Source organism: Toxorhynchites rutilus, chromosome 3 (assembly GCF_029784135.1).
Source record: "Toxorhynchites rutilus septentrionalis strain SRP chromosome 3, ASM2978413v1, whole genome shotgun sequence".
In the NCBI taxonomy this organism is placed as follows: domain Eukaryota; kingdom Metazoa; phylum Arthropoda; class Insecta; order Diptera; family Culicidae; genus Toxorhynchites; species Toxorhynchites rutilus.
This window is the reverse complement of record NC_073746.1, coordinates 302,318,262-302,345,403: the sequence shown is the minus strand read 5'-3', so window position 1 is coordinate 302,345,403 and position 27,142 is coordinate 302,318,262. Positions and strand designations below refer to the sequence as shown.

The 27,142-nt window shown below is 42.6% G+C and overlaps 1 protein-coding gene across 5 annotated transcripts in view; it reads left to right on the top strand.

Annotated features, from left to right (window-relative positions):
* LOC129775354 (homeobox protein cut) overlaps nucleotides 1–25,598 on the top strand; it is a 372,272-nt gene extending 346,674 nt beyond the window's left edge. For 4 of the 5 annotated variants that reach the window (XM_055780016.1, XM_055780021.1, XM_055780019.1 and 1 more), the window contains 3 exons: nucleotides 13,451–13,859; nucleotides 13,923–15,525; nucleotides 20,767–25,598. In XM_055780016.1, the coding sequence (XP_055635991.1) occupies nucleotides 13,451–13,859; nucleotides 13,923–15,525; nucleotides 20,767–22,173 (3,419 nt within the window). In that variant the 3' untranslated portion in view covers nucleotides 22,174–25,598. The remainder of the gene's footprint in view (nucleotides 1–13,450; nucleotides 13,860–13,922; nucleotides 15,526–20,766) is intronic. The other variant, XM_055780018.1, reaches the window with a different exon arrangement.
* Nucleotides 25,599–27,142: the final 1,544 nt, after the last annotated feature.

Below are 27,142 nucleotides of genomic sequence, written 5' to 3'. Positions count from 1 at the left end.
TTTTCCCATTCAGCTCCTCACGGGAACATACACACATTGAAGGGGGGAGGGGGCGTTGGCGAATCTAATTACTTCCCAAAGAAAAAGGGGTTGATTTTCTCGACAAAAGTACAAATCATTCCGGGTTTAGCGGTGACGACGACGGGACGGCGAGGATGGAATACCAAATGAATCGTTTAAGACGTTTTGGAAGATTCCGCAGTGCCTTCGCCCCACCCACCGCTTTTCACCACCTGCTTGTTCGGAAAGGTACAAGAAAAGGGTCGTCTCCTCGGGAACTCTCAAACGAGTCGTTTAATGATCAGTAAATATTTTTATTCTCTCCGAAACAGAATGTGGGGGGGAGGGGTATATGTGCGTTCCAATGGGGATGGGTCTTTTAATCTTCCAGAAGCAGAAAATTAATGCGAATGTATCGGAATCTTAATTGAGTGCACCCCGCCTCCCGGGAGGAAGTTGGGGGGGCAAAAGTTCAAGTGTGTGACAGCACTAAGTATGAAATGAAAAGAGTTCCTTGCGTTTGACATGAACGGGTAGCCAGCTTCGTAGTCGAAATGTGATTTCATCGAGGAAAATTTTGCTCTGACTATGAACAAGTTTGCCTCTGCATTTTTGTTAAATTGTAGATCCGAAAATGAACATAAATCTCACTATGCGCGATTGAGAAATATAAAAAAATACAGCAGAGACATCTACAAAATATTTTGGCATCACTTCCCACAGTTTATCAATCAAGATACTTTCAATAATTTTTGACATTCCTTAGAAAAAAATAAGAGAAGAAAATCTTAGCCTTTAAAATTTACTCTTTTTCTTCATCGTTACGAGAAATTAGAAATTGATATAAAAACATACAGAACATTTGTTGTTAATCCATATTCCTAAATCCGATCGGATTTCGCGTGATCGACTTTCAAATTCTGCGATCTTTTCGACTCAAATACATATCCAAATTTGTGAAGCGATTTACTCTCTGTCAAAAAAAATATCTAGAACACGTAGTCCTGACCCATTCTCAACTATTTTTCCATGAACTTCCCAGTATTTCCGCAATAACTCTATCACCATTGTAATAAAATTATATGCCAAATAGTTCATTTTCTTCCCGAGTGTATTTCGTTTCAGTTGGTTCCTTGAGAATATGCTCAACCTCTCAGGTTTTGACAACCATTGCATAATTATCTGATAAAACGGTCATCCGTGTTTAGCGTGGAGGAAAAATCAGAATTATAACCTAATTAAAGAAAATTCGGTCATTTTTCCATTATTATACTTTAATATGAAATCATTATCAGATACAATTTTCGTTCAATATTTCCTCACCACTCACAGAAAACCATTGACCATTGACGGCAACAATGGTGAGTAGCATGATTCACTCTGTCACCATAAATACACTCAGAAAAAACAATTAGTAAATGTGACTAGCTTTGTGATAAATATATACAAATTCTTTAGTCATTTTCTATTAGACTCATTATTCGTACAATCTAAACAATTATTTTGGTCAATATTCGAGTTTTGTTGCGCGTATACATTTTCATAATGCAATAATGACCACATAAAAACTGACATCATTTCTTTCTTGCTATTCAAATCGAATAAATGTATCATAAACAGGACTAACTCAATGCATCTAACGCAAATAAATAGAGAGATCTTAATTGCGTAATACATGCAAAAAATAGATCATGTTTTGTTCACCACACCACTTCATCGAATGCTTTAAAAGCAAACAAATTGATGCAACTGGCGCCCAAGACGGATGGGCAAGAACTTTCCAACCCATTTAGTCTTCTCAATCGTGTTCTTGGCCGGTTTTGCAGTGTCTGATGGAGCAATATCATGCAACAAAATGACTTTTTGTTGCCTTTTTTTTCTACACTGTTGGTTTTTTATCCGAAACTCAATTTAAATTTATCATATCTGGTCGGTGGCGTTCAGTAATAATGGTTTCGCCAGGTTTTAGTAGCTCACAGTAGATCGAACCTTTCTGATCTCAAACTTTAGTTGCGATGTTAATTACCATTGAAATCCACTTTTCGAAGTTTCTGGTAGCATGTAGCAAAATTTTGGCCGTCTATTACCAGTGGTGTATTACGATGCGCAATATGTTGATAGCCGGCCTATGTTCACTCAAACTACACACAGAACAATGGCCAACTTCACTGGCTTGCTGAAAAAAAAACCCGGTTTTTACCAATCCACTAGCAGTGATAGTCCCCGTCAATGCTGCCAACTAGTGGACCAACAAGCTCTCCAGTGGTAGTATCATTTGCTTGCTCCCGCTCTCGCTTCGATTTGCCCCCAGCGAACTTTGAATGTGGAAATAGCGAAAAGCGTGGAGAGCAGGACAGAAAAAAAACATGACAAGATCAGACAATAATAATTGCATGATTCCATCATTTACTCCGCAACTACTGAATAGCGGCTGCAGCAGCCATTATTACAGAGCAGCTGATCGCCATTTTGCTCGTGCTCGCCTAGACTCTCTCTCGCTCATGGATCATAGCCATCTGTCAAACTAGTTTAATCCGATTAAGCCCGATTAAGCCCGTATGTATGGCCCCTGAAGAAACCACGCCCCGGTCGTGGAGTTGGACTTATCGATTTATCTGGCAAACCCCACTTTACGAGGGGGCTCTGCTTAATTGTGGTAATAGTTCAACCACTCGTAAGCTCCGGACCCTTGAAAAGTTAGGAATTTATCTTCCGATAATTCACAATTAATTGCGTTCGATAATTTTCCTGAGTCGTAATTGCCAGCCGGATTCCTGAACCTCGCCTGGAAACAATTTACGACAGCAGGTTAACCCGTGGCCCGACCTCTAGGAATTATCTTCCCACACGCCCGCCGAAAAAAGGAGCAGCAAACTATCGTTTCGCTTTATCCCAGCGGGGATAAAGATGTACCGAAAGGTCAGTGTCTCATTCCAGACGGTACTTTAAAAAGTTGCTCCTTTTCCGGTCCGACCGGACCATGCTAGAAGTCAAGGTTACAAGAGCAGCACTCACACACCCGGGGAGGGATACGAAGAGAGTCCAGTGTCATTTTCATAATGATGACGATGATGCTTCCTACCCCTTTGGTCACTTGGCATTCGACCGCTGTCTCACCCAAATGAAGACATTACTCGTGTACGCTTCGAAGAGGTAGAGGTTAAATCGTTTAGCCAAGCCCGACGAACCAGTCAGGACTTAATTGTACGGTAATATATCATCGAGTATCGGACCCCTCTCGTTCCAAGCAACAGATAGGCCATCGATTGCGCTTTGATTCTTTTTGCAGGGTGGCAAAAATAAAAATTTAATATTTTCCATACCTCCCCACGAAAAGAAGGAATCCACACGATCAAACAATTTTCGAGTTCAATGAAAATTTTGCATACGTCTCCCTTCCGGTTTCCCGAGCGTTCAGAGAAATTGGATTTATTTGATTTTTATTAAACTCACTCCCGAACTGACTCTCTTCAATCGAGCTCCCACTGGCCCCAGCCACAGTTTGATTAATCATTTTGCATTTGTTTCCCCCTGCGCCGCGTTCGATGGCCGGCCGAGAACCGGTTGTAAACTGGTGGACAGGAGAGCAACCGAAAAAAAACGGGGTGGGCCCCGAGGCCCCTCGAATTATGGCCAATTACTCATACAACTTCTTTCTTTTGTTGCTAACCGCGCGCGCTTTTAAAGATGGCTACGTTCGGATGGTTGTTTTTTTTTTCTTCTGTGTTCACTCAGAAAAAACATCAAGGTGTCCACCAGTCGTCGCCCAACACCCGTTAATCAGTGCTGGTTTGACGTGAAACCGAAAGACCGAGAGTGTGATTATTGCCTGCCACTGTTTCAATAATAGTAAATAATCATGAAAGCAAGATTGCCACAGCTCTATCTCCCGACTGGGTCCGGGATCTGGAACGACAATGACGGTGCGCCCGTGTAGGTGTATGTGACCTCCGCGTGACCACTTTCCGCGTTCGATGATCTCCACTCTCTCTCTGTGCGGGAGGAAGATATACGAGCGCGGGCGCAAACGGGACACTGATGATGATTTTTATATTGTCTGGGATGGTGTGCCAAAATCGAGCCAACATCCAACCATTCCAAGCTGATTGCTTTGATGTCGCATGTCACCTCTGTCCTACCGCCCCTAGCCGGATTGCTTCGATTGTGTTTCATTTCGATCCAACAGGAATAAGTCGAAAAGTAGGTCTGATAGAAAAGAAATAAACAAATTATAATAACTGGGTAATCGATTAGTGCTGGTGGGCCAGGAAAGGAATTGATTTTTGCCTCAAATCCAATGACTTTGAAAGTTTTCTTCGCCTTCGCCAAGGAGAAACATGCAATGCAATCGGACGAGAAGCGGGTTTGATTTTCTAGACAACTCATTTTCCTTCAATCTTAGCAACCGAAGAAGAAAAAAATATGACTCGATGTATATATTTATTTTAAATATTGTCGAACTTGTTTCCGGCTTCTTCTCAAGGCGGAAGGGAACAAACAATCCGGGGAGGGAGCTGTCAAAGAGGGCACCGAAACAATCTACGCCAAAGAGCCGACCCAATTAGTTTAGTTTCGACCGTGTGCCCATCGGTTGGGTTCTTGTGTGCGGGGCTGAACGAGCGAGCGACCGAGCGGGGAGCGAAATGTCAATGTGACATTTACCGCGGTTTATAGTGTTGCAAAAATGCGCGATTAAATTATCGGTGACCAATGGGCGGTGTTAGTATCGCTTAGCTGCTTTTTGTTTTTGTTTTGGTAGGAAGAGGGCAATTGGTGGCACGATGCGGTACCCAGGAGCGATCCGCGATCCGCGCGCGCTTCGCTGTGATGCTCTGTGTTTTGTGTGCGGTTCGACATTATTCAAAGCCGAGGAGAAAACAAATGACAAACGAGAACAAACGGCAGGAGTGCTTAAATATAGAACCGATCTCTGGGTGTCTTTCGCGGCTGCGACAGATTTTGTGCCCGAATTGTAGTCACATAGTTGGCCGCGCCGAATAATGTATTAATTAGAATAAATATCAGATCTTATGTGTAATTATTTAGCCAGTCAATGGAGGGGGAAGCGGTGTCTCTAGGCATTTGCGAAAAACGACAGCTGCGGTATCTGCATAGGTTATTTAGGCTAATTTAGTCTTGATGCAGCCGGTTGCTGAAATCCTGTCTGCCTTCGACGTCCTGCGAGGCAAATGAAAAGTCGTAGTCTTTCAAGAAGTGCACCCTGATCGGAACCTTAGTGCGTGACATGGATCGATTGGCACCGTTTGGTTAATAAAACAATTTTCCGGGACAAAAACTCGACGGAAAACGGGATTTGTCGCCGAGACTGACCGGCTCGCCTGTGCCGCCGAGCAAATGTAATAAATAATTTTCCTGACTGTACAATAATAGCTAACTTACTGCCGCGAGGGGTACGAAGCGGTTACGCGAAAGCTGGAAGAAAAAGTGCGATATGATTTTAGCAACAATTTGCATATTAATGACCTGTGTTCGGGTCGCAGAAGAAACGCTCGTTCCCGTTGTCTCACATGTATCGAAGCCCAGTTCTAGAAATGGTTATTAATTTGTTTATTGTGCTCATTATTTCCAAATTATTTATGGCTACCGCCGGTGGCAGAACTATAGTTGGCACCCACCCACCCCCTTATTTTCTCTGTCTCTCTCTTCCTTATGATTTATGACCAATCGGCTATCGTTTCTTCCACAGTGGTTTGTAATTATATTTTATGGTACTGCAGTATGATAAAATTAAAACGTGGTCCCTTCGCAGCCCACCTGCCAGCAGGACAAAAAACTATCGAAAATCAAAATCCCCACACCCTTTCGGCCCCCTACCGCTAAAAGGACAACACAAACGGTAGAACTCCCGAAAGTCATGCCCTGGTGACATTAATCATTCCATCAAATTACCACACGCCACATGTCAAAGCAAACAATGTGGCGCACCGGTTATGGGAACTGTCGCCAATGGGCGCCATCTTGTGCGATTTTCGATAATACGCACCCGCAGTCGAGGTGAGAAGCAATAGGAAACAGCACTGTATCGACTGTGTTGTCCGAAAAAAAAAACAAAAACAACAGCGCAAAATGAAAACCAAGGCCAACTGCGACGAGGAGTTGTGTTGTGGTCAACTCATCGCTCGCCAACACGCGATTATTGTTTAATTTGTGTTTATTCATTCTACCAGACACCATTCGGGACCCTAGGGAGACAACCAGTGGAGACAAACAGTTGCCGACTGTATATCATTTGCCTTGTTGCTGCTGTTGTTGTTGTTGTTTTACGGTAACAGTCCCACTGGAACACCTCGAGGTTCTGATGGTGGTTTGTAACGGAATCGGATCATTTTCCAGCGCTAACTGACCGATTGAATCATTGTTATCATCACTACCGCCAACCTGTGCGCTGTCCTGTCGGTTTGCTTTGACCGAACAGCGAACCCAATTAATTCGTTGCAACACGACAACGCGGGCGACCCTAGGAAACACCCAAGCCATTTCACTGCGCGGCGAGAGAAAAGAGTGGGGAGCGAAGAAAATGTAACTCATTTTAATTAACAGCAATAATGCGAAAGGACAGATTCTTAATCTTTGATCTTATTCGCTGTTACTGTGGCAAGAACTCTCGCTGCCGCCACCTAGTGTCAGAAGAAAACATTCCATTGTAAATACTTTTATCGCGCATCGCATACGTGTGGTGACATTTGCCTCTCGGTTCAGCGCGACAGAAGGATGTATAAATTTCGAACGTTTTCGTGCCGTGCGTGTGTTTCGCGAGAGAATAGTTTATTTATAACATTGATACACAATTTATAATGGTCTTCAATGTTGTAAGCATCGAGATGAACTGATTCATGTTGCGACAGCAATACGGCAATAAACCGATCGTTTAGATCCCGCCCCGAGAGATGCGTATGTTTCAATAAAAGTATTATAAATATATTGTCACATTTGTGCAGTCTCTCCTTCGCACGGCTGAATTAATTACCGCCGACGTATTGTGCGTACAGCTCGGTATCGTCTTTATTCGGAATCCTTGGGTGAAAGCTACCCATCACTTGAACATGTCAAATTGAGCGTGTATCGGCGCGATCCAAGCAAGCGCGGTGCGCTGTGGTGACAAACAACGCTGACAATCACAGTAGGTGTCACGAGTTGGATTCCACACAGCAGTTTTGAAGCGCTTGGCGCTTCAATCGGGAGTCACACGGTATGGGCGAGAGGAGGGGTGCAGGTTAATAACTTTTCGATGAAATCCGTCTGCTGTTGCTACCGTGGCGCAAATATCCACTCTAATTAAAATCGAAATCGCGATCAGCCAGTAGCGAGCCGGAGATGTCAACGAACGACTGACAAGTGCCGCCCGCTGTCACTGTCAAGTGCGCATCGTGGTGCGGAAAATATGACGAACACTAGCGCCAGTGACACACTCCATAAATCGGGTTCATCACGCGCTGAAGATCAAACGCTCCAAGGAAGGAGGCTTCTAAATGATAATTGATTACATGGCATTTATCATTGATTAAAGGAGGGAAGCGAGAGAGGGCCGGAAGGCCGTTGTTTACATTTCAATAAACGTTTGCAGAACATGAAAAATCAAATAAATTTCCATCCCCTGCCACAGCCACAGTGTTCTGCACCGTTATCTACGTGCATCTATTGGTAATGGTATTTTTTCCGTCAATTTTTGGCGAGGGTGACATCCGCTCCCTCCCCCCGTTCGGGTTCGCGCGGAAATAAACAACGCGCGCGCGATATTCATGACGTTCCCTTCCCTTCGCTTCGCAACATATATTAGATTTCATAAAGAGACACTTTTCCAGAATTTCCCGAGGATTTTATTACCGACGAAAGGCACATATTATTAGCATACGTTTGGGCCACGGGGGAGGTGAAAGGTGTATCACCTCGGCACACGTATGGGATTGCTTTCCTCCGCTCCTCTCCTCCCGGAGAAAGTTTAAGGTAATAAACAGAGCAATGCCGTGCGAGGCCCTCGCTCGGTACAAGATTAATAATAATATTCGCGGTGTCTTATCCTCCTACCCCCCACCGATTGATCAAAGGGAAGTGGATAAATATGATAAATAGAAAATGGGAAGAAATTTAATTCGGTTTGCTCCCACCCCGCTGCAGCAATCTTGTTGCGCCTACGCGCTCCGATGTCAACAAGGAATTTATGAGATTTTTTTTTCTGTCCCTGCGTTCGTCATAAATTTTTCACCGACAGGTGGAGAGGATTCCCTTCGAAAAGAATTTGCGGCCCCTGGGGAAAGCGAATTTTAATTGCCACCGACGCATTCGATATGATCCATTACGTGCCGAAAATCGGTTTTAATTATTACAAAATTCTAAATTATTTCGTCACCGCCATAATTAGCGCACTGGCAGCAATTATTAAAAGTGAGCAGCGGAGGCATTCTCGCACCTCGTTCTCGCTAGAATCGCTAGAATATTTTGAATAAATACTGACAGCCACTAACTAAGCGACACACCGGTCATTGGCGCGAAGGTGGGGCAATAAAAATAATTGAGTGGTAATCACAATTTGCAGTTCGCATCTCAGCGTGTATTCCCGAGAGCTAAACGCGCGTTGCGTTGCGCTTTCACCGTACCCGCTTGCGCAGCGTCAACGGAAACCCGCGATAAAACTTAATGAAGTGTCGATTCGGAATGGTCATTGCATTTTAAAATTTAGAATTTATAAATACTATCCGCGTATCGCACCGAAATTTTTGACAGCTGCTGACGACCGGTGGATTCCGGCGACCGATTTTGGACCACCTCGGACCGGACGCGTCTCATTAAGCTCCGCAAATGATGCCTCGGCTGAGGAAAATGTAACACGCCGGTGTTTCGTCTTCTTCTAGTGGTCTGGTAGTGTTCGGCGGCGCTCAATCAATCGGGCAAAACTTTTTACGACCGTCATAAGGCTCTTCTCAACCATATGATGAGCTTGTCAATTGACGGTAATTACAGTTTCACCCAGGCTCAGGTTGGTTAACGTTTTGTTAATTAAACACGAATCACTGCGCGTGAGCTGCGGGACACGTGTGCAAACAAAAATCGATGATCTGCCCCAGGGATGATTGAACCCTCGCGAAAAAAAATCCCTCCTCTCTCGCAAGGTACAATAGCGGACCTGGTGGGTGTATTAATATCAAATAAATCCGTTGTTTCCAATACGTCACAACGCGCACACCGCTTCAGGGCTCCGTCTTCAGTCAGCCCACCTCATTTGAACGTTGAAAGCCACCAGTTCTCGTTCATAATCAATCAAAAGAATTGAACGAGGCATCGCATCGCAAACCCATCGCGCGGAAAGCAGATCACAACTAGTGGTGTCCGATTTTTGAAATTTATCATTCATCAAATCGTTCCCCAAATTCCGTTTTGACAGCCAAGATTGGATCGAATATAGTGTCAACGATCGACCGCAAATACTGCCACCTTGCAATCGATTTATCGACCTTTTATATGCATTCTTCGAACGATTCTCGAGACTTCTTGAACTCTTGCGGATGAACATGACCAGACAATACTGCATCGGCACTACGAACATGTGCTAGAAAATGCGGTTGAAATGGTCTATGATTTCGGCATTCGGAATCCACTCTTTGATATGTTTCGAATGACAGCTCAGAGAGAATTGCAAAAAGCAACTGCTGCTATGACGTCGTTTCGCTCAGTAAATGCAGTATATGGAGCGTTCGGTCGATGATAGGTCTAGAAACGTCGGTTAATCGTTCGATTAATTCAAATAATCGAATATCTGAAACTATAATCGAGTAATTTTGTATCGAATAATTTAAAATCAAAATATGAATACATCGAATAATTGTCACTGTAATCGCGATTAATGAAAAAAGGCATTTTTCTCAAGGTTAATGCATATTTAGGTTAAGAATTAGGCCATATAATTTATTTTATCCAACATTTTTTTATCCAATAATGGAACATCGACAACCTGAAAGACCACGCGACCAAAATGACAACATGATACGTGATTATTACAAGAAAAAAATCGCTCAATTAATCGAATATTGAAAGACAATTATTCGAATGAATCGAATATTGAAAAATACCCAAACGATTACTCGATAATAAACTTTATTACGAAACTTGAATAACGATAAAATCAACGAAAGTAACGTGAGGAAAAATGCATTCAATTGCGAGACCCTATCATAAGCAACGCTGACACAGTATTTGTTATTGTCAGGCCTAAACGCAATACATTGTCATTACATGACAGCGCGTGCGTTCAAACAAAAAATTAAATATGTTCGGATTCGATCCTACACATTGCTGGATGTATTCTAAACGGATCGCAATTTCGCATTCTGTAATTCATTTGATTCGTGCACCCGTGGCCGAGTGGTTAGCGTCTCACATTATCATGCCGTGTGTTCGGGTTCGATTCCCGTTCTGGCCGGGGGATTTTTTCGTCAAAGAAATTTTCTTCGACTTGCACTGTGATCACGCGTATTCTAGAGCTTGCCCCTCGGAATAATTCATGGCGTGTTATTTGGCTTAGAAAATCTCAACTAAGTATTAATAAATGACGCTAGTTAATGCATACGTTGAGACGGCAAAAGTTCCACAGGGAACGTTAACGCCATTCAAGAAGAAGAATTCATTTGATTCAAGTCCAATCGAGTTGTGCAAATGTGGCAACCTTTCCACGCAACTCGACATAGACGACATTGAGCTTCGTGTTCCTTTCCTGTGAAGTGATGGTTAACTTTTAGGAGATCAAACGTGTTAGTTACGTTAATGAGATACATTGAATCAAGAAACATGATATACACTTTCGTTCAAATAGTTTCATTTGTTCTATTTCATCGAGTTATAGTTATGTTTCATTTAACACTCAAAATATTCACTCATATGGCAGAACAACGTTTGCCGGGTCAGCTAGTATGAAATAAAAAACGAATCGTCTTCCGACACCAAAACTGTCAGATTGATTTATTCTGTTTTATATGCTTCTAAATTTATTTTATTTATTTATATTCAATAATATTGATCCATTACAGAATGGGTCGAGTAGAATGAGTAGAACTAGATGGAAAACTATCACTCCTTCACAAAAACAAAATCAATTTCGCATGATTTACAACCGCTCATATTTAGGTCTCAATCAGTTTAAATAACCTATTTGGCGTGGTTTCATCCAAGCTGCGGCATGTTGTAGTTTGTATCCCATTCCACGGAGAGGATACTGTTCGAGAAAGCTCTTCGAAGCACTCATACTGCTTGTTAGCTGCATCTACTATTCGTTCGAACCCTTCCCGTTAGTTCTCGATTGGGTTTTTTGATCTGCTAAACAAGCTGGGCAGTACAGATTCTAGGGTTCCTATTTATTCATGGGACCATGTAATGGCCCTCCGGCTTTTATGAACTGATGCGTTACCCTATCTGAAGTACTTCGTTGCACTCTCGGCTGTTCATTCGCGTCGATAAAAATCCTATCTGAATCAATACTCTTTGAGAAAATTTCCCCCAAATCGTCAAACTTCCGTTTCCAAAGTCACGAGTTGAAAAACTACGTCACTCGATCCTTATTTGTCAACTCACATTCAACATTTCACGGCTATTCAAAAGAACAGTCTAGAATAGTCTGAACTGAAAAGTGGATGATACACAGTTACGAATGATAAAGGTAAAGTCCACAGACTGAAACATGCAGACCAAAGCGTTTACAACGTAAAATTAGCCACTACATTGTAAATTCAATATAATCAAAACACCTTTGAAACTTTTCTCTGAATTTCCTGAAACTTTGAATTTGGATCGATTAATTGACGAAAATTATTCGTTCGTTTTGATTATCGGTTACACAGTAATCGTTCGATTAATAATCGATTTTCGTAGACAGTATTCGACTAATCGATAAATCGAACGATTACCGGACATCGCTATTCACAACTTGAAGGTTGTGGAACTCCGGTGCGAGATCCCGGTCACGGATCAATGGGGGAGGCGGAAGGGAAAAAAACGGAAAAAGAGCATCCACAAATGACAGACATTTGTAGTAATTACTTCCTCCCACAACCATCGTCGTCTGTTCTCGGTTTCACCCCGACGACCCCTCGACGCAATCGGCAATTCAAGATTGTCCTCCAATCATCTCAACTCCAATCCCAGCGAACAGCGTCCGGACAGGGGGTAGAACAAAACCCAAAGACACGATTCTTTTGAATAGAAGCGCTTCCCTCTTCAAACCTCTTCAATCCACCGATTGCCGGAGTAGTTCTTGAGAAAAACGGGAATGTTTCGATCAACCGCAGCAACAACAAAAAAACGCAAACTTCCAATCAAACTCTCACGTGACAGCAAAAGAAGCAGTGGCGGCGGCGGCCCCTCACCGGGCGGCTACTGTTTAATGACAACATCTCGCGTGACCAGCTTCCAGCCGACCGTTCGCGTGCACTAATGGTTGAATTTCGAGCCCGATCCTAACCAATCATCTATGCTCTCCATCCGATCTGATTGATTCCACGAAGGATGATGACCGATCAAGGCTTCCTCTGATGAGCCTTGGGCCATGTCGTCGCCGTCAATCGTGGTCGTTGTTTACACAATCGTAGGTACACACTGAAAGTGCCACCCGCTGCCGTCGCCACCCCAGCGGCGAGTGGAAATTACATTGCAATTTTCCACAATAGGTGTCTTTTTCACCTTGTGACAGCGTCGTGGTTGCCCCCCCCCCCCCCCTTGAATGCCAATTAGTTCCGCACGTTTCTTGTGTGTGTGCGGGCTCCACCATTTGTTTGTGTGTGCCCTTTTACTGCGCTTCCGCAGCCATCGCGCGCCATCAGTCGGCGGCTGATGAGAAAGGAGATGTAAAGTCGTTTTATATAAATTTTATAAAAGCTGGAACATATAAATATAGATCGAGAACTGAGATTGCACATCGTCGGGCTCGTCGTTTTTATTTTCTCCTTCCTTTGGCCAGCCTCCGCACTCTGATGCGCTCTCCTTTTGAAACGCTTCCTTCCACCGTCTCCGGCGGCAGCATCGACGCCGATGATGATGATGATGATGACGACGATGGTGATATGCTCGTTCGTATAAAATGTAGATTTCAAGTAGTGGTTTTTATCCATTTCTGTGCCGACCGAAGCGAAAGCGAGACCCGACACGAGATATGGAGGATGATGATGTGGTGGAGAAAGATAAAAGCGACGCCCATTCGACTTCCCTCCCTCCCCCTCTCGCCATTGCCATTCTCCACAACGGCACACACACACACACACACATGTGGCCAGCGAGCCAACGAGCTTGAAGAGTGGGATGGGATTGACTTTTGCCTTCCTTCTCCACTTAATACAGCCTCAGGATTTCCACCACACTCGGAAGCCTCCGCCCACGCCGCCCCCACCCCCGAAATGCACGTCTGAGATGCCTCGGTTTTTTTTGTATGACAGATATGTTCTAATTACAGGTAAAGAACCAGGAATGCCAACTTTCGGACGGCCCGAGGGCTCAGACATGAACGATGACCGAATCCAGCATATCCTGTCCGAGGCTCAATCGATGATTAAGCGCGATCCTCAGGGTCTCTCGACTCCTCAGCATCCGTCTCAGCAGCAGCAGCAGCAACATATGCACCAACAGCTTCAGCTCCAGCAGCAGCTGCAGCTCAACTCGCTGGACGATTCCCAGCACAGTGATAATGACTCGAAGTCACCCCACAGTCGTGACGTCCAGTCGCCATTTGCCAAAGATTACCTGAACCGACGCGCCGCGATGAAGAAATTTGACACCGAGGACGGCATTCCCCAGGACAAGATTGCGAAGATCTACCAGGAGGAATTCTCGAAGCTGATGCGAAGTCCGAGGGAGTTTCCAAAGTAAGTATCATCGCATCCGAATCATCCTTATCAATGCCACTAACGCACTCTCTCTCCCTTCAGTTTCCTCTTCCCACACTTCCTTAGCGGAGCAATGCCACCAATGGACCGATTGCAGGACGACAATATCCGGATGGCGCTCGAGGCATACCATCGAGAGCTAGCTAAGCTCCAGCAGAATGCAGCGGCAGGTGGAGGCCTTCCCAACATGCCAAGCATTTCCAACCTTCCAAATTTCCTCGCCCTGCAACAACAACAACAACAACAACAGCAGCAGCAGCAGCAGCATCAACACGCTGCCACTCAACAACAGCAGCAGACCGGCCTCAACGGATCCGTCCAGGATCTCTCGCTCCCCAAGGAAAAACAGTCCTCCAAACTGAACGGTTCGCTAACTGATCTCGAGAGCGAAATCGATGCCGCCAACAGGGAAGTGGACGACGCCATGAAGCATAGCGCGTTCAGCCTGGTGAAACCCAAACCTGAGCCGGGAACGTGTACGCCCACCACTACCGCTTCGTCCGCCCCTAGCCCCATCAGCAGCAGTATTCTGCCACCGGTGATCGCCTCCGCGGAGGAATTTTCCGTCACCGCTAGTCCCCTGCAACGGATGGCGTCCATCACGAACTCTCTCATCACGCAACCCCCCGTCACGCCCCATCACAGCAGCCAGCAGCGTCCGCTGAAGGCCATCTTACCCCCCATCACCCAGCAGCAGTTCGATATGTACAACAACCTCAACACCGAAGACATCGTCCGCCGAGTGAAGGAGTCCCTCTCCCAGTACTCCATTAGCCAGCGATTGTTCGGTGAATCCGTACTTGGTCTATCCCAGGGATCCGTAAGCGATCTACTGGCTCGCCCAAAACCTTGGCACATGCTGACCCAGAAAGGCCGCGAACCGTTCATCCGAATGAAAATGTTCCTCGAGGATGACAATGCCGTTCACAAACTCGTCGCCAGCCAGTACAAAATCGCCCCGGAAAAACTCATGCGAACTGGCAACTACAGTGGCACCCCTCAAATCCCCGGAATGATGGTCAAACAAATGCCTCCCATGCCGAAGATGCTCAGCGACTCGCTCAGCAAGCTCCAGCAGGACCAGAAAACACTCCTCCAGCTGCAGATGTCCCAGATGCAGCAGATGCCTCCCACTTCACAAGCTCAACAGCTCCAGCAGCATCAACAGCAACTCCACCAGCAACAGCTGGCAGCTGTGGCACAGCACCAAGCCCAACAGGAAGCTGCCGCTCGACAACAGCAGCAGCAACAGCAACTTCATCAACCTCCCTCCTCTCAACCATCACCGATTCCAGCCCAGCAGCAACAATCCCACCAGCAACAATCGCTTCAGCAGCGACAGCAGCCCTCTCCCCAGACGATGTTGCTGACTCCACCCGGCATTCCACCCCAGCACGCCATTCCGCTGCAAAACGTCGACAAGAAACCCTTCCAGCTCGGGATTCACTCACCCCAACAGCAAACCCCAACCTCCCAACAGCATCAACCCGGACCCCCGCCGGGAGTGAACTCGATGCGAGGCAGCCTGCATCAGCATATCTCGCCGACCGTGTACGAAATGGCCGCCCTCACCCAGGACCTTGACACCCAGGTGATCACCACCAAGATCAAGGAGGCGCTGCTCGCGAACAACATCGGTCAAAAGGTAAGGCGCTCTACGTTTTGTCAAATATGTACCTGGAATTGGTGTTTTTGAAGAAATTACTTGGCACTAGTCGTGCTGCGACTTCTCTCATGCCCAAAACATCAACCACAATATATCGAACGGTCTCCTGAGACATATTTAATTCACAGGTTAGCTCTCTCCGAAACTTAAATGACGTTTTCCGAGCACCATTCCTTTTATTTTTTCGATGTTTTCACCAGTTGAAGAGGCGGATGGTCGTCCTTGACGTGGCGAACCATTTATCTTTTCTCGGCCCTCTTTGGTTGCCTTATACCAATCATACATCCGTGTTTTCGACGTTGTTGAGTCACTAAATGTGTTCTGCAACATTTTCGTCATTTCGGCACAAGAAATCTGGTTTGCAACACAAAATTTCACACAATTTCTGTGACCAATAGAATGATCCATATAAAAAAAAGCGAAAAAAACATGGGTAGGTTTTATCTTCTTCTTCTTTTTCTTTGTTTACGGAGACTTTAAATCTAGCAATTCATTCGTCTCCGGGTTTTATCTATGATTCAACCGCGTTATATCACTACCGTTAGCTTAGTAATCATTTTTTTTAAATTAATTAAAGTATCGATTGAATAAAACGATTTGATCGTATCCAAATATACAATACTGAATATATGCTTATTACACTCTATAAACCAATATAGGGTAGATATAATGCTGAAAAGGGGAATAGAGGGCTCTTTATATACTTCGGTTACTAAAGTCTGTGTTGGGGAAACACATTCCGCACACTATATTCGAATTGTATCCCGCTGTAACACTGCTTCCTCCTTCTGGTCGGTACAATTTGAGGAGCACAAATCGGGCCAATCAAAACATGGGATTTAGCGTGTTTAGATAATGCTTCACAATTCACAATTATCCAATTGTTTATCTCAAGAAAAATAAAATTTTGTTTATTGTGATCTATCGAGGAAGAAAGTTTGTTATTAATGACGCTATAAACAATCTAAATGATCACGCTTAAAATTGACATTAAGACCAGTGTGGCAAAAATTAAAAAAAACAATGAAAATGACGAAGATTATCATTCGCCATCAAAGACACAATTGCTCGATTGTTTCGAATTTTGCTAACATCTTCAATTGGGATCCATAATCTTTTCACGTGTGATAATTGAAAAACGAAGAGTTTCCAGCTAGGAATAATATTTAATTTGCTGATTGAGTCCTTCTACAAAGCAGAATAATATGGAATAATATGCTGAGAGTACCACCGAACATTCCTGTGATAAAGTCATTCTTGTCATTGATTTCAGCGTTAGGATTAGATGAGATGAGAGCCTCTACGGAGTCTGTGTCCAGCCGTTTGATGCAATCCCACGTTTGGAAAATGACCCACTGTACATTATAGGGCCCTATAATAGAAATCGAGTCGATAAGAATTTTGCTCGTTAGATCTATTTTACTATTCTAGATATTCGATTCGATAGCATCGACCGAGTGAAAGGTATCGATGCAACTGTCAGAATTGTTCGAGTTGTTTGGTTGGCTTGTCGCTTAACTTCAGAGAATTATTTTGTTTTGGTACGCGTCTCTGATATTTTTCTTTGAGCAACATTCCAGAAACTCCTAAATATATGCAACTAAAACATATGAAATTCGAGCTCGGTAAGGAAGTGTAAAAACGAATATCGGCTTAAATGCCTCCACGTAACGCTCGATGAATTCCCAGTTGGATGAAAGATCTGTAGCAAATGTTGATATCGATTCAAGCTTTTGTTCTTTGTTGTTCATTCAATTCATCTTACCTATTTCTGGAGCTGCCCTAACTGGATTAAGAAGGATTTTTGTTCAGAAAAGCTATCGAGCATTTTATAAAACCCTCCCCATCGTGTTTGGAACCACATCGGACGATATGTTGCCTTATGATATTCGGAATTGGTCTTGTATTTATCAGCCCTATTCTTTATCCGGAGGGATTTCCATTTCGTTCGAAACCGTTATTTTGTTCGAGTTATAATTTTGCGTTCCTTATTTCGTACGTTTTGCCCATCTAATGTTCGAAGAGAAACAGATCGAACGGAATTTTATCAACTCGTTCGAAATATTTCGAATCGAAATACAAATAGGAATGTATATTTTTGTAGCACTTGGCACGGACCATCTCACGATACTTATGTTCTCTCGTACTTGATCGTTGAAATCGTTGGCGATTTTATCTGCTATCTCCTCGACGATTTTATTTGAATGTTCCTTGTTCTTGTTCCTCTTCTTCATCCAACAGGGATAACTCCAACTCATCTTTTGGTTTCCGTACGTTACGCACGCAAGCATGTTATAATTCAAGATAAACATACCAATTCCTGCTCACAACTTTATCAACAGCTGTTTATCAGCAGCAAAGATCTTTGTCGAAATGATTCGCTGCTTTCTCGCTAGTGTTATATATTAACTGATCCAACCGTACTCGATCGCCAAGTTTGTGTTGGGGGTTCGGAAATACCGAATGAAGTTTCCTACATCATACTCAGATTGGATGTCCTACAGTATACTCGCTCTCCTTCCTTATGCACAAACTGGGACGCAACTTCAGAAAAGCTTCTAGTGTTTTCACTCTTTCGTTTTCCACCTTCCATTAACACACAAATTAACACATCCATAAACACAAATACTGCTACGAGCAACTTAATTGGGTCTTCGTAAACTAATATAAGATCAGACAATAAGGGGGTCTTTTACGGACCAAAATTTCTGTCAGTCGGCTGATTTCGATAATTTTTTTAAAAAACGTCGATTTTTCCAGTGTTGCCAATAAAAATAAACAGTATTGAATTAAGAAATAGTGAATTTGATAAATGTTACGATATTTAATTGAAACGAGTTCCGGAATATAGTTTTCATTGGTAAGAAGAAATGGAAACTCTCACCATTCACTATGCAGATGGGAGAGTTGTTTGCTCTAGCTCGTGAATATGAAAAAAAAGAGATGGTTGATGCAATCCAGGTTGTGTTTTGCTGAGTACCAATCACTTGTTACACTGCTGATATGGGTAGTGGGGGTAATGTGGTCACGTGGGGTAAAGTGGTCACCTGCTTGTTTGGTAGTATAACTATTGACACCGTATTGATAGTCATCTTTTGTTTGAAGAATTTCATGACTTTTGAGTCACCCTTTGCTCCAGTGGAGCGGTCGGATGTCAAGATATAAATGAAAACGCTCTCTCGGTAGCCATTCGGCCGTAGTTTTGTGCGTTTTGAATTTTAGGAATTTCTAGTGAAATTTAGTTTTTTTGACCTGATATTTGTGACAAATCAACAGTTTGGACGACTGTTCACATATTCTAGGGGAGGTGAACAGATATTTTGTTCAATTTCAGCGATTATTTCGCATAATTCGCATTTCGTTGTTTGGGGGGCAAAGTGGTCAGTGGAGGATTACTACTGACAGTGTTCAGTTCTCAAAAGCTGATATACCTTATCACCTTCCGCTCCTAAAGGGGTCCCTTTTGTGGTTTTGACCTAGGAAAAATATGCCACCCCAACCAAAACCAAGCCTCATTTTGAAAAACGTTATGTGTTTCCTACTACGTTTTGGTACGTATGAGAAAATATCAATTACGATTCTAGATGAATATGCCTAGCTCATTTCAAACATGTACCTACTATTTCAATAATGATTTGAACAAATTTGACCAAGAAAACACGCATAAATCTATCTTTTCTAGCGTGATTTGTGCGAGTGACCACTTTACCTCCTCACTAAAAAAATGTTCGATTTTTTTTTTTTTTTGATGAAAAATGATGAAGCTGAAATTCGATATGATGTCGATGCTACTTCACTGTCCATCAATTTCGGGGCTGAACATTGTTCTCGCCGCTTCGATAGCAAGTACATCAAATCAACTAGATGTTCTTGTGTATCGGCTGTATTTTTGGCAACTCTGGCATCTTCATGTCATGATTTCGTTTTTGGACGACGAAGAAGAATAAAAAGCCAGTTGTTCGATCTTATCTTAGTTCGTAACTACTTCGATTGAATGGCACGAAAAGTAATTTGACAGAAGTGAATCTCAGATCTCAATGATAGAATGACAAATAACAAGAATAAAGGAGTGGTTTTTCAACCGAATGGAAGGAACATAGTCCGCCGCCTGAGTAAAGCATTATCATTTGTCAATTCAGTTCACGAGCCCCCAATATTCGCGATGAATAGAAGTGTTGCCAAACTGATGATAATCATTCATCATTCATTCAAATTCAAATAAATGATATGAATATTTGCTGCACTAATTAGAACCAACCTGAAAATTATAGGAGGTTGTGTCCAAGGCCCGACCTCATTGTTGACGTAGAACTATGCTGTTATTTTTTTCAAGTCCTCCGCTTTGCGCTCTTCTCAACAGAAGCCCTTTCTATTAATATTTCCGGTCTCGATTAGCATAGCTGTCATCCTTGGTGGAGATAGTTTTGTTACTGTCATGCGAAACCAAATCACACACAAAATTCCTGAACAATTATTTTCTTGGTGAACCGATGATTCCCCACACGATTGTGTAGTTCAGAACCGTCAGTGGCGTCAGTTTGATGTAATGATTGCAATGCCAGAGACATCAGCGAGTAAGTAATTTGATCGCGTCCACAGCACAATCTGAAAAGAAGCCATGTGATGACGCAAAAAAAGGAAGAACAAGCGATGTTCCTTGCTTCGTATCTGGAACGATACTGAAAGTTTGCCTCAGCGAGATCTAATATTCTTGCTCTAGGCAAATATTCCCCTTCGCCCTTCTTCTTCTTCTTCTCTTCTTTGTTCACGGAGACTTTCAATCATTCCCCTTCGTTGATCGCCGATAAGTTGCTCGTTATTGACAGCATGGGTAGGGAAGCTCACAAATGACAAATGTATGGGAAAATGGAAATGCTTCTATTTTTCATCAATTTAAACCGTTTACCAGGGGATTGTAATATATAGCATAAAAAATGAATCTTAGGGAATTATCGATTCGTTTGGTATGTAAATCATCAAAATCCGTTCGCGACAAAAATAGTTATTAACGTTAACTTTATTTCATAAAAACGTGACATGTTTTCTGATTTGGCACCCTTAATGAAAGACGTAGTTCTATGTCAAAAAAAAATCTAGAAAAATGATAAGCGGTATGATTGAAAATTACAAATTTCCGGTATATACTTGTCAGAATCTACACAGCATCAAATCAATCAAAACAAACGCTAACCTATTTTTATTTCCATCTTCGTCCCATAGATCTTCGGCGAAGCCGTCCTCGGTCTCTCCCAGGGCTCCGTGTCGGAGCTTCTCTCGAAACCAAAACCCTGGCACATGCTCAGCATCAAGGGACGTGAACCCTTCATCCGCATGCAGCTCTGGCTGAGTGACGCCAATAACGTCGAGCGGCTGCAGATGCTCAAGAACGAACGTCGCGAGGCCAGCAAGCGGCGGCGATCGACCGGCCCCGGAGCTCAGGATAACAGTTCGGACACCAGCAGTAACGACACCTCCGAGTTCTACCACTCCAACTCACCGGGGCCCGGATCCGTTGGCTCGGCAGCGGCTCCTCCCAACAAGAAGCAGCGAGTGCTTTTCTCCGAGGAGCAGAAAGAAGCGCTCCGACTGGCGTTCGCCCTCGATCCCTACCCGAACGTACAGACGATCGAGTTTCTGGCGACGGAACTGGGCCTGTCAACCCGCACCATCACCAACTGGTTCCACAACCACCGGATGCGGCTGAAACAGCAGGTTCCCCACGGACAGCCGAGTGAACCGATTCCCTCGCGAGAGAACCAATCGGGGGCACCGTTCGATCCGGTCCAATTCCGCGTGCTTCTGAGCCAGCGACTGATGGAGATCCAGAAGGAGCGCATGGGACTCAGTGGAGTGCCACTGCCCTATCCACCTTACTTCGCTGCGAATCCAAATCTAGCGGCACTGATTGGACGAGGATTCATCCCCGGAGAGGTCGATTTGGCGGCCCTAAACAAAGCCGTCAGCGAGCAGATGAGCGGTCTGGACCTGTCGATGCCTTCATCGGTGAAACGGGAGGGCGAGGAGGACTACGAGGAAGACGGTGACAACGATGGCGAAAGTCACATGAGCGACTCCGAATCGGTGGACGACAGCTCGAAGCGAAGCGAAACGGACGATCACTCGGCGACCAGTTTATCGCTGGCGAGTTTACATGCGATGTCCCGGATTAGCAGGCGAAAACCGGCCGCTCCGCAGTGGGTCAATCCCGACTGGCAGGATGACAAGGGCTCCAACATTCCAGGAGTAGGGGGCGGCGTCGGTGTGACCGGGGAGAAGAAAGACAACGACCTCCTCAACGGGGTGTGCATGCTCCAGTCGGACAGTGTACCCTCGGTGCAGCAGAGGTTCGTTGCGGCGATGGCAGCGGCCGCCGCAGCAGCCGTAGCAGCGGCTGCCTCCTCCGGCAGTGACAACGAAAATGACGACGCCAAGTCAACCCACTCGAAACAGTCGGAGGCGGAGGATCTGCACGGCGAAGCGGATGCAAGGCTCGACAAAGACGACGTAACGATGACCAGCAGCGGGCTGGGGGACAAGACCGGCGATGCTTCCGACCGGGCCGACAAGGATCTCGTTCAGGTAAAAACCGAGCTGTTGGAAGAGGTGAACGAACGGTGGGAGTATTGAGGGGAGGGAACCCCCGTCTAGTGACGAGGTTTGTGAATAGCGAATGGTTATAAACCAACGGACGGATTGAAACAAAAAGTTGTCAGTGCAATCGAAAATAGCTAAAACAAATATAAACAATAAGTGCGGCGTTGATTCGGGAATAAGAAAAAAAGAGTAAAGTCTGAACGTTTCCATGCTAAAAAAAAACAGTGGGAACGGATTACAGACGAAATTGTGATTAAGGAAGAATGTCTTTATCTCTTCTGTTTTACGTTGTTATTCATGGTTTTTTTTTATATATATTTAGATGCTCGTACTATTCTTTTATAACGTGAAGAACAACAACAGCAACTATCTGACTGCGATCCAACTTCCTCACAGATTTGAACGAAAGTTTGTTTTCCTGAACACACTTTTCGTTCTTTGTGTACATACTTTTTACTACCAAACACGCGAGGCATAAGTTCCACCTTTTTTTTCCTTCTTTTTCAACTATCAATGTAAGAAGACTGTTAAACCGAGTTTTAAATATGATATAATGGAGAACAAAAAAAAAAATTATAAATGATTGCTAGATTTTAAGCCACTAGCCTAACTTCTAAGAGGGAAACAATTTTTTATTTTAGGAAAAGAAAGCGCAAAGTTTCGTTTTGTTTTGTTTCTTTCTTGGTTTTTAGTTTTACAGCCAACATCCAAAATGGTTTGCTCTTTCTCCCAAATTGCATTTACTTCTCTACCTTCTTTGAATTTAAGCGAGAAAGAGAAGAACAATGATAACTTAAACGTACTTATAGGTGAATAATTAGCGATCGTTGTCTCCCTTCGGAATATCCCGCGAGAAATATTTGCACAGAAAAAAACAATGAAATCAAAACACAGTAATGGGAAAATTGTGAACGGAAAATCAAAAACTTTTAGCAAACGAGCGGCGGAGGCAGAATAATGGATGGGGGGGAATATATTTTTTTTGTAAATACTCCACTCATGATGATGAACTTCCCATCCGAAGAGAGATATAATAACATAAACAAACATGAATAAGAAAAAAAGGCCAAATATTTAGCTGATAGTGACACGAAACCCTTCGATGGGACAACAATGTTAGCGGAAGTTTTTTTAAGTTCGTCCCCAACAACATTTGCGTAATTACGCTACATCCTGATTTTATCGAATCCATCATTGATTTCTCCGTTGAAAGAAGCTCTGAGGGTTCGGCAATTAACAGAATTTTAATCCCTAACCAAACCATCCGACATATGCGAAGGCGGCGGCGGAGACAGGGAAAAGGGAAAAATGTTTATGCAAGGTTAAGAAAACGATCTCAAAACTCAAACCAAATATATTTAAACAAACAAAAATCATAAACAATATACACAAGAGAAAAGAAAAGAGTTATATTTAACAAACAAGCTGAAATACACACTCACACTCGAACAAGAAAAAAAGAGAAGTCAGTAATCGAATTTCTACACCACACTTTTGTTTTTGACCATTACGAAAGGTGTGCTGTTTTCCGGGACACATTCTTGTTCCCCTGATGGAATCCAAGAAATGTATAAATGTATTTTGTAAATAGTTTCCTCAGTTTAGCAGCCCTAAGTGAAACTTAAACATAATTTGTTTAGAATTAGGGGAAGTCGCAAGTGTCGGGGGCGTGCGAAGGAACATTCGTTCTTTCCCGCCCAGGCGCATGCAAAACGATGAACGCATATCCGAATAAATAATGGAACAAAGGACACAGACACAAACAAAATCTAGTATTTATTCAGAATTTTAATCGAAAATGAACAAACTAAAAAAAGAAGCTCGATGAAAAGTACACAATAAAACAATTATTCATTGAACAATTCCAAGAATTCGTGCAGAAACACACACAAAAAAACAAACAAAGCATGAAAAGAAATAAAGGAACCGCAATCCTTGCAAACATACAATGAAAAACATCAACAAACATTAAAATTGTAGAGTAAAACACACCATTTGCCAGTTCGGTTTCTTTGAATTTCTTTTCCATTGCTACGCGTGAGTTGTCTCTTTTCTCTCCCGAGATTATTTCTCCGGCGAACAGAGCTAACTCACGCGAATATGATTAATGAAAAATGATGAAAAAAAACAATCAAATTGTTTAATTTAATAAAATAATATTTAAAAAAAACGATGATAGCTAGGAATGTGAATTTTATACAAAAGCAAATCATAAATTAATGAACAAAAAAAAAATCTAATAATGGTAATCCCGATAAGAGGGAGAAAAAAATTGGAACAAACATAAGAGTAATTTTAAAACAGGAAAATTGCAATACGTAAAACGAATCATTCAGAGAACGACAACAACTCAACCCAACAAACAAACAAACAAACAAAAAGTCAGTCGGTCATTGGTAGACGACAGCAGTCAATCCCCCTCGGGGGGAGAGGAGCAGCGAAAGATAGGTAGATGGGCGCGCGCTGATAGTTCAAATTTTTATTTCTAAAAAAAAATAATATATTTTTCTGTTCTCAAAGAATTTATATTGCAATTCGGAAAGTGGGTGCACCCATCGGAGGTGGTGGTGTGCCCTTCCCCCACACACACAAATTAAGTTTTTAAGAGAGTAACGCGCGAGAGCGAGAGCAAGAGCGAGTGAGAAAGAGAGAGCGAGAAGCATGGAATTTGTTAACTTATTATCGGTTCGTTTTTTTATGATTACTATAACTATTCTTATTATTATCGCTTTTTCCTAGAAAGAATGATAATCTTAATAATATTTTTTACGCGAGTAACTATGTTCATTTTAAAGAGAGAGAGAGAGAGAGAGAGAGAGAAGAGAGAGAGAGAGTCAAGGAACGTGAATAATAGCATAAATTAACACAGACACGTGAACAAAAACTTGTAGATAAATGGTAATTGCTTTCCAAACAAAAAAAGTAAAATGTCAAAAGTCAAACCAGGAGAAAGAGTTGATCGCATTCGCGTAGAAACGAACAAAAGCTAAGGAGGGTGAAATAAAATGAATCGAGGAATGAAAAACCAACACACACACAGGCATTGTAAAGTTAAGTGTCTATACAAGAAAAAAAAACAACCACGTAAAAAGGAGGTATGGTAATTCTTAAATATAAAGGAAAATATTTAAAACCAACAAGGCAAACATTAAATATACAACTTTAGCTCTAGCCATCAAATGAACAAAAAAAAAGAAAACTGAAAAAAAATAAATGGGAGAACTCTCCAGAATTTCGATACTCGAAAGAATAGCGTGGAAACACTCGAAAACGTTGGAAGTAAACGAAAAACATAATAATCGAGCAGAAATGAGGACGAAATAAAGAAATCTGTAAATACTTATTATCATATCATTATATTATATTAATTAATTATAAATATTATATATTAAAATTATTATTACAATTATAATGGTAATATTATTACATTGAATGAATAAAGTAAAACGGTAATGAAATATGTTATAGTTTGCGACGCTTGCATAGAACATAAAAGAAAATTTCGTTCGGTGCTGTGTGCTGAATTACTCGAACACGCTTTTTTGGACGATTTTCGGAGTTTCGTCATGGCAGACTTTGATTAAAATCAGTCGTATATTCATTTTACCCCCAATGTCCGTCCTACACGCACTTCCCCTACCCACAATCACCATTTTTACTCTGCGGTTGCCCTCGTGCTTTTGCAAAGCTTCAACTATTAGGGTCGTACAAAAACTACGTGACGCGTGAAGAGTATAAAGACGGGCCGAGGTTGCGCTACTTGTTTTATTTATTATGGGGCTGTCCACATACCACGTGGACAGAAATAGCACGGTTTTAGACTCCCCCCTCCCCCTCCGTGGACAAGCGTGGACATTTTTCCTTTTTAAATTAAAATAATTAAGGAAAGAACTGATTTGCGTCTAAATTCCATTTAATTTTTCATTCCATTTAAGGGAGACCCCTGTCTCCCTTGATTAATTTCTTCCATTTGATTCATATGGAATTCCAGTAGGATATTTTACTACAGAGATGCATTGTTTTGCATTGTTTTATGGCAGAGTAACAGTGTTACTCAAAATTTTAGATGAATAATGCTTTGCCCACTCCGGGATATGATCGATCACTGCTAATGGCGATTCATCTTCACTCTGGAATTCCGATTCACCTTTAGTCGGCAGCGCAATTCAAAACCTTTTCCGCCATAGTTCAGAGAATTTTCAGAGGGTATTCAAAGCGTATTGAGATATTTTATTATTTTTCAAATGCTTATAGACCATTCGACATTGATTGTCTAGATGACTTCCAAAGTGCTCGCGGGGAAGAATTACATCAGACAACTCACGTATCTTTGATTCCCAACTATGAAATCGAGCTCAAATCTCAAATATGAAAGTTGAACAGTTCTTGAGACCCATTTTTTGCCTTAGATTGATCCTAATTCAAAAGTACGCTACATAGAACAATTTAATTGAATTCATTTGAAAAATGAGAAAATTTTCCGTAATATTCTGTTGTAGAACATTTTAAATAGTGAAAGATAACAATAGGAATAACATTGTAGTGTCGAGGAAGGAATTTTAGAAGAGTTCTTTAAGAGAGCTTTAATTTTGTTGATATAAACAATCAAATTCATCATCTATTTTTGGGGGGGAAATATTTTTTTTCTGTATTATAGTGACTTTCAACGCTTCTAGCTGGTTCGTCACTTTTACCTTCCATTTTGGAAGAATGTCGGGAGTGAGAATTGAACTCGTGATCTTGAGCGTGAGAAGTATAGATGTTACCTCCACGCCAGATCGGCTCCACGGGGGGGAAATAATAAAACCCTTAAAAAACGAAAAATTTTAAGTATTTTTTCACTTCTAAAAGGCACCTTAATCAATCAATTCAAATGTTTTACAACTGCAATCTATGCGAAATTTTCTGAAAAAAATATAATACTGGGTTAATTGATTCATGTTTGACGGCTAGTAGTGCATGGATCATTTCACGCAAATGAAATATTAATCCCTAGAAATTG